The sequence below is a fragment of the Grampus griseus genome, assembly GCF_964374135.1.
Source record: "Grampus griseus genome assembly, chromosome: 11".
In the NCBI taxonomy this organism is placed as follows: Eukaryota; Metazoa; Chordata; class Mammalia; order Artiodactyla; family Delphinidae; genus Grampus; species Grampus griseus.
The window spans coordinates 12,918,856-12,927,880 of NC_139005.1; the positions used below are offsets into that span (position 1 = coordinate 12,918,856).

Below are 9,025 nucleotides of genomic sequence, written 5' to 3' on the forward strand. Positions count from 1 at the left end.
CTTTTTTTTATTACCATAAGGAAGATTAAAACAACACAAGGTTACTTTCTCTGCTCTCTACTATGTAGACAACTGCAAAACAGTTTCACTCACGACACATGTATTTCATTGGCAAATTTACATTTCTGATTTAAAAATATCCAGAGATTTCAAGAGACTCTCTTTAAATTTGACTTAATTTTTGTCTTTATTGCTTATTAGAACACTTTAATCTTGCCCAGACTATATAAACTCCTTGTTTGGTTACATGAATCCACTGGAGATACTGCAAATGTAAACAAAAGTCAAAGACAGAGTCCAAAAGCCCACGGCTATTGGTTAGGAAGATAAAGCAAAAGTAGGAAGCAAAGTCACTAAAAGCAAATACAAAGACTCTATGTAGAAATCAGGCTCTAATTCACAATGAGCAGAGGAGAAATTTTTATTTGCAAGAGGAAAGTTCCAAGACCGTAGAGCCTGAAAGAATTCACGGAATAGCTTAATTCTGATTAGTTGTGTTCGTTAGGGAACTCCTTGCCTATAGTCACATTCCATTCCCATTGCTGGCATCTTACATGTATTTTGTGCCCCTGGAACACAGAGAAGTAGTAGCAAGTGGTTATAATTAGTCAGGGGGCTGTCAGATGAAGCGGTCCTAAGAGGGGAGAGAGTAGAATCTGATAAACAGTACTGGACTCACCCTCTTGTAATGACCATTCATCAAACAATATGTTCTTATATATAAACATTGAATTGGACTGAAAATAACTGAATTATATACGAAGCAGCACCAGATTTCCTAGAAAACACCTCCTGAAATGACCAAGGAGTTACTGCTGATTGATAAATTTTGTGTCATAAGGGAAAAAAATTCAAAATGAATCACTTAATGTCAGATTAGAAAAATGATTAATTGTATCAAATATTAAAACCCAAATGATGCCATATATCATTTCTCTAATTTGATAGATCCTACTTTGTTAATATCAGTAATTTGCAGCTGAATGAAGTCACAAAATTCCCTGAAAAGCAAAATAATTTTTCTTAAATACCAGTCCATGTGTTGAGTACTAAACGCTAGGATACAAGTTTAGTCTGCTTCATGGCTTCAGAAGCAAGAACATCTGCGTTGTCCTGAAACCGTTCAGATGTTTACAGTTTGGAGAGTGGCTATCATTTCCCCATAATGATGGAGGTCTTTACTTTGTTATTTTCTGTAAAGCTACTGGCAAGACTTAGGCTGTTCGACTTTCAGTGCTATCTTTGGGAAGATCACCTGGAATGCCATGGTGGGTGGAGGGAGGTGTATTCACACTTGGGGAAAGTTTTCAACACTGTACGATAAACACCTTACTAATAAATGCCAGTTAAGAGTTTCAAATTGACTTTCTCTGACAAATCGGAAACAGAAATATCGCTGAATTACTTTGTGCTATACTCAGCCTGACCTTGTCACTTTTGTGCGAATAAAACATCTTGCATGCTGATTTCTACCAAATACATCCTTGATGTGAACTGGCAGTTTCCATACAGGCAGTGGACTAACCTATCCCCAGGTAGGAGCATCAGGTAAGGCAAATAAATGGGAACACTTTGAGATACTGGGTTTTCCTGGCCATTGCTGAAGCGATCATTTGTGGAACAGGCACCTGGCAGCATTTTGAAGGCTGCTAGGTGGACACCTTTCAGGAATAGAGGCTAGTAGGAAGGAAATGAAACCCACAAAGACACTTACAAAGGTATTTTAAAAGGAATCCAGTCATCACTGGTGTGCAAGGCTAATTCCTACCTCAGATAGTCTCTGCGACAAAGGATAAGGTTAGCTTTAGTGTACAGGGTGGAGCCCACCTCTCCCAAACGACAGTCACAGCAGGCACACTTCAGGCAGTCCTCATGCCAGTATTTGTCCAGTGCCTTTAGAAGATACCGGTCCTTGATCTTTCGGTTGCAGCCAGCACAACCTTTCGGCTTGTTGTCTGGCTGGACTGAGAGCATTTGTATACCTAAAGGGAGACAAGAAAAACAAGAGAGCTGGGACTCCAAGAAGGAAGCAGAAGATGTCCAAAGACCTCCACCAAGTTAAATATTTCAGATTGCCTTTTTCAAGGGGTGTTAGACGTTCTTTTTGAGGGCCATACAGATATCGAACTAAATTTTGGAAACAAAAGAGTCTCAAACTTTGCTAAGCCCTTGTTAAACCATTTACGAAGTGACACCTATAAAGTGATAAAACAAAGAATTCATGTTGCACCTGGTAAGTTGATATTATATACACGAAGAAGTTAAGTAATAGTAAATAATTTTATAGTGTCCCCATTTTCTACATAAAGAAGTTCCTTTCGGGAGAAACTATGAGTAAAGGGCTAACAATCTCAAAGAAAGCTGTTGAACAAAGTAGTCTGTGCACAGGCTGTAGAAGTCAAAAATGAGTTTTCCTTTATTGGTTAAAAATTTCACTTAACACGGGCTTGATGGCAGAAGGAAAGTGCACCCTTATGGGATGCACTAACCTCACTTAGCAGTAGAGATGTTTATACTTAAGCAGAGCACAGTCTCCCGAAAAGCCCACCAATGCTATAATACTTGTTTGCCTCCAAAGACTTCCCCCCTGTGCCCTTGATATTTCAAAGTATTCATTGTGTTAAAATTTTTTTAAATGTACTTATACTCACAGGCATCAGTCAGTGCTTCTACTAATGGCAGATTACCTAACTCTATACTACATGCTTTTATATAAAATTAAACTATAGGATTATGTAATTTATTATCATAAACATGCACTTATTTATTTTATAAAGGAAAGAAAAGACAATAGAAGACAAAGTCTAAATATATATAGGGTTACCCAAACATCCATATGCAAATATATATTATATACCTATATTACATACATACTAGACTAGACATAGGGACATTTATATATTTTAGAGACATATCTCCATCATAAATAAGGAGTCTAGCTGAGTTCTATGGGTGTTACAACCTGACTGAAATTTTTTCAATGAAAGGGTATTTGCCTTTGAGTTTCTTCTCTCCTAAATGTCAAATACCCAGCTTTTAAAAAAGCTGGACCAACTATTCACAGCCTCGTATTTACCAAAGAACTCATTTCAAGCAGTATAAAGTACTGTAGACTTCGACTCCAAATTCCCTCGTTTTACAAATTATGATACAGAGGCCTAAGAGAGGTTAAGGGACTCGCTCAAAGCTGAATGACAGTTAAGCACTAGACTTGGTGGCCTTCTTACAGTCCAGAGATCCTGCTGCTAAATTAGGCCTCCTCTCTAAGGCATGAAGTTTTAAACTTGAACATAGAATGACACAAGACACCAAATGCCTGCACTTGAAACAGTCTCAAGTAAGAAAGGCCAAGCTCTAATCTAGAGCATTTTCGGTGTGTTTCCTGCTCCAAAATAGCTAAACCTTCTTCAGTTTCCTCTGATGCCTGATGATGAAGCCTGCACCTTCATTATCTTTACAATCTTTCTCTTTTTTAATCACACTGTTAAGAGACATCAAGGCACCGTACCCTCACAGCAGAATAACTTTTCTAGCTACAAATGATACATGAATTTCACATAATAGTGTTACGATATTGAACTTCCATTAGAAAATAACTTCTCTGATAGAGTGATGGAGCAGGGACTGGCAGTGAGGCGTCAAGGTAGCTACTCTTTCTGCATGGGATGCAGAGCCGTGGTCCTCGGAGCTGCAGACTAGCAGCTGGATTTGTACAGAACAGCAGGTGGTATTCCTATAGCCGGCTCTCTGTTCCTTTTCTTTGAAGGAGCTCAGGGTCTAGTGTAGATTAATCATAACCCTTGATAGCTCTGCTAAATCTCATTCTCTAGAACTTCTAACAAATGAAGTGTCTTTGATCAGAACTAGTTACCATCTTCTCGCAAGGTTCCACGAGGAACGAATCCCATTAATCACAGTACAGAACATACCCAGGTGCCTCTTAACTATCTACCTGGGGGAGGGAGAGACTGTGATTTACTAAATGACATTCCGGATTTCATGACTGAAAACATCTTGAGATGTATTAACAGTGGCTAGTCTAGTTATCCAATTTATAAGGCTATTATTTTTTTATACCACCAAGCTGAAAATTTTCTGTCCAAATCCTTCTTAGCTGTAGCTAAGCTCTGTTTCTCTGAGTTGTGTTACCATCATCAAGCGTGGAAGGTCACCTATCTTTATTCACAATGCTTTGCAACCATGACAGGGGGTACCAACATTTGGGACAACTCTACCCTGCTTGTCTTCACAAAATGTTTTTTGTTGTGCTGACATTTTAATTTAGCACTCAGAGGCCAATTAATATTTGAAACTCTTACACTCTGTCTGGCCTTGGGCGTAGAAGGAGTTTGACATTTTCTGCTCCATCCTGGTACCTTCCTGCAGAAAACATCATCCCATTGCTCTTGAAAAGGAAACGTTTTCGATACTCTGCAAGTTAACAGTTGTAGAAAAAAGAACTATTTTGTAGTCACCACGTTGCCATGTACCTAAACGGGCATAAAGCAGTCGGCAGCCTCTCTTCAGCATCCGGCAGAACGCGTCTGGGTAGAGTTATGTGTTCGGAGCTGAGAAACATTTCACAAGTTGCTTATAGCACATCAGGACTCATAACTAGTTTTAGATTGGCATGTAAATTGTTCCGAGGGAAATTCTTATTGCCTCTGAGACCCTGCCATTCTGAGTTATTTGACAGTTTAAGGGAAATCATAATTAAAAAAAGACATAAATAATAGCCCGTGCAGTGTGGTGTGCAGAAATAAGTAGAACCATTTCATTTAAACTCTGGTGAGCTTTTAATTGCCTGGATTGCATTGTGAGGCGGCCTAACGGTTGATTGCCTCCATTATGTTCCCTTGTTCTGTGCCATTCATCCGCGCAGTCTCAGCTTCAGTAGTTAACACAACAAAGTAACCACAACTCCACAACACACAGGGGCTTAAAAAAATAATAATCATGATAAAAGGTTTGCAGCACTTAGACCCAGTCTTTCATATTTTTGGACTAACTACACGTAGTGAATGGAAAACATTTTGTCCCCTTCGGAAGATTCACAGAGGACAATTTGGGAGAAGGAAAAGGAAGAGGGAATACATAAAGGGGGTTGGCAGAGATGAGGTGCCTCAGGAAGATGCGAAAATGGGAATGCAGGTTCTGCAGCTGGGAGCAGTGACACAGATTAAAAGAATTTGGCCAACACCGGCCATTCGATTGCCAAGAGGTACCAAACAAAAGATTTTCTCTCCTCCTGCCCATCTTCATCCTCTCCCCAGCCCCCAGCCCGGACTGGAGAACTGGATTGGGCCTAAAAGCTTGTTTCTCTCTGTTCACTGGCCCAGAGCATCCCTACAGGCTGCAGCCCCCTAAGGGACAACAATGCAAATAGATGTCCCCAGATCTCAGGCGCTGGAGCTGCTTAACTCTGTTCTGCCCCTTCAACTCCCAACCCCCCTCCCCATCCTTCCACCCCCCCCTCCCCTTTCTGAGCAATGGAGCTGGGAACCAATTTGATTCCCTTTTTCTCCAATGCAGCTGCAAGGCTCAGAGATACTGACATTTTTCCACTCTTATCAGTTTAATTACAGTTACCATGGCAGCAAAGTGCTAGTGCTTGGCAAAGGCCAACAAGAGATTTGCAAGACTGAGTTCAATTTTGATGCAGCTCACATGCAAAATAAAAAAAAAAAAAATAAGAAACATACATACACTCTAACAAAGAATCCCTTGAGGAGTTTATGCTCCAGCCTTTTGTGGTTGTGTCTTTGCAGCCACACAGGGATGATTTGCAAAGAATGTAGCAGTTTTTGTTGCACCTAGCAAGATTAATTGGTTTAAGCAGCAGTCTTTCAAAGCAGTTACAACAATAATATTTCGGATCTTTTCGAAAGACACAAAAGCAGCGGAAGAGCAGGAAGGCTTTGGAGTAGCCGAGAGTGCCGAGCGCCGGCAAAGTGCATCTATGATAGATTGTAACCTTACCAAAACTTTTCTCCTTTTTCTGCATGAGTTGATTTAGGCGTGCCTGAGTTGCAGCGGCTTCGCATTGAGCGCCCAGCCCAAAGGTAGAAGTGGAAGGGGGTCTCTCGGTTTTAGCTCAAGTGCGGACCTGGTGCGCAGCCTACACCTCGGAGGACGGACTATTGTGAAGCCACTTTGGGAGCGGGTCGGAGCGGCGGCGCGGGGGGTGGAGGAAAGGACGAGGGCGGCCAGACGAGACACGGCGCACACACGGAGCCCCTCGCCGTGTGGCAGTGTGCAAAATGATGGCGAATGACAAAGCCACATGCTTCCCTAACTCTGCCCGTAATCCTAAAATCCCAGCGGCCCCTTTTAGCGTCGTGGTAACAAATGGATTTGATTAAACTGTCACATGCAGCGTTAGCATAGCATATCATGTTCAATATGAAAAAGATCATAAATCTGACTTGTATTTCATAAGAGCAATCTGGGTAGCCCCCATAAACATGTGCCGCAGCAGTTTGAATCTCAGCCTATTAGCACAGAGGCACCTTGCCCCACGGAACCTCTCTCTTCTCGCCACTTCTCCCAACCGCCCCCTCCCCCCGCAGACAGTCACTTTTCCATCTCGTAGGAACGGTATTTCGTTATTATGGCAGAGTGGGCAGAGGCAGAAGTGGCCACCAGAACCCAAAAATGGTCATTTCAACTCCTGGGGGAGGGGGGTGATGAATTCCAGCAAGTAAGGGGAGGAGGGTCGGGAACCACCTAAGACTGAATTCCCTTCCTACGGGCCGGGCCAGATCGAACATCTCCTCCCAAACTCTCTCAAGCCCCTGTCTCCCCGGGAGTCGGGGCTGTGGAAATACTGCAGTTCCTCGTGAACTTTGACTATTATCCGCTCGAGTCGTACTTGAGACGTTCCGCGCCGCAGCCGCTCTGCTCTCCCTCCTTCCATCAACATCCGCCCGCATCTATTTCACGTCTCATCATAAAAATAATGAAGCCTCACATGACTTAAACAAAACGGTCTCGGCAGAGCTGCAGCCCGAGTGAAAGTTGCATTGCGGAGCTGGGCTGCAGCTCCAGTTTATGCCTCATTAGGAGAGGCTGAAGAAGAAAAAAAATCCCCACATCCGTACACGCACGCGCGCACCCGCAGACACACACACCACAAATAAGCCGCCGCGTGTACACCCAGTTGCTGCACTTACCTTCTCAATTAAGCGATACAGGGGGAGGCCGTTCAGAAAGCACAGTGGCTGCTTTGTAGCGCTTCTCCTTGGGAAAGGTCAAAAAGAAGCATTGCTTTGAAAAAAAAAAAAAAAGAGGGGGAGGGAATCTATTTTTTTTTTTTTAAGTTTAAAATAATGAGGTCCTCAAGGATCCGCCAAGTAATGGTGTTGACCGCATCTGAGCCACAGGTGTCCTCCTTTTAGGCAACTGCAGTCCGAGGCTGTCTCTCTCCGTCCTGGCTCAAGACAACTTACCCCAGGAGCATGCCAGGAGCCGAGCTGAAGGAAGCCCCGGCTCTCAGCTGCAAAATGCAATCCCTTCCCAGCCAGACAGAATACAGCCAAAGAAAAGGTCACTCCGTTATTACTGAGCCGGCGGAGCCCAGGCAGCGCTTGTCAAGACCACAGAGAAGCAGCTCCCTTCCGATTTAAGACTATTTACCTCTCGCCCCCCACCCCTCCCCTCTTCTCTCCTTTCCTTCTCTCCCTCCCTCCCTCCCTCCCTCCCTCGTTCGCTCGCTCGCTCTCGTGTGCCTGTTCTGCAGCTCAGTCAAGTACAGCCGCCCTCGGAAAGTGCAAAGCAGCCGCAAGACAGATAGGGCTTTGTTGCTAATTTCCCAGGGTGAAAATGTACAAGCCTGCGAGTGCAGTCAGCACAACCCCACGCATATGCTACTCGCAAACGCTGGGGACGACCCCCAATCCCCCCTCTGCACAAAAAGTGACCTCGGCGGGAGTCGACTCCGGGAAGGACCCTGCCTACCTCCTGGACCCGTCCAAAAGAAGTCCTGCGAAAGAGCTCCAGAGGAAAACGGTAGGGTTCCTAAAATAACAGGGGCATTTTGGAATAGGTGGCCACGTTGAAAGCAAACTGTCTTCCAGTGCCAGTTCTGAAGCTGCCAATTATGGAAATTAAAATAAAAGCAAGGGAGTCAAACTGCTACCAGAATACACTGGAAAAGCACACAACCCTCCCCTTTAAGAAATGTCTGGGGGCGGCTGCAGTCGCCCGGTTCTCTGACTTCTCTTAGTGAACTCTCCGAAGTCGCTGCTCCGCAGGGCAGGTCTGCTACACAAGCTGGGTCCGGAGATGCCACACTCCCCTTCCTCCTCTGGCCCAAGAACCAAACTGTGAACTTGTGTCCCATTAACTGATACTGAACATCTCTCCCATCCCTGCTGAACACTTCCTGCAATTACTTGAATTCCTCGCAATTTAAAATTCACGGACTAGAATGGAAAACAACCCAAGAGCACCTAGCAACATGTTTTTAAGCCTAACTTGGTCAAAGAGTGGTTGAGTGTCTCCACCATTACTGCTCAGTCTTCATAGGCTTGTTTTAGAGGCCTTGACAGATTTCTTTTTCCTTTTTATCCTTCAGAAAGGTCCCCTTATCCCCCAAGCTCCTCTTCTCTTAACTTTACTTTGCATCTGTAAAGGCCACTGGCAGCTTTAACATATCTTATTATTTTTCTAAGTTTTCAAACTTCAAAGTCATCCTCTTTTTGGCAACTATCATAGCATCGCCACCAGATTTTTAAAAGCCCTGTCAAAGGTCAAGCTTAAAAATAGTCCAGATCTGAATGACACTGGCTGAAATGTTTTAAGGGGCAAGAAAGACTCAATTGTTGAACTCCACAAAACTTTTTTTTCTTCTCAGCACCATTAGTTTTAATCTAGTTCTAGTTTTAAAAAGAATCAATGCACCGCTCCCACCCCGTGAATATTCAGGCTAAATTATGCTTCTCTTTATAAGGAATAATGATACAACATTGATAACTTATGTTCATCCCTTCCCTTTCTTAAAGGCTCATAATAAAATAGTACGGAG

General features: G+C 43.4%; 1 protein-coding gene across 1 annotated transcript in view; it reads right to left on the minus strand.

Moving 5' to 3' along the window:
- Positions 1–6,922, minus strand: part of LMO3 (LIM domain only 3) — a gene marked incomplete at its 5' end in the record, with an annotated part of 54,626 nt that extends 47,704 nt beyond the window's left edge. Inside the window, 3 exon segments of the mRNA XM_082667070.1 lie at positions 1,769–1,982; positions 6,872–6,899; positions 6,902–6,922. Coding sequence (XP_082523196.1) covers positions 1,769–1,982; positions 6,872–6,899; positions 6,902–6,922 — 263 coding nt within the window.
- Between the last annotated feature and the right edge of the window lie 2,103 nt (positions 6,923–9,025).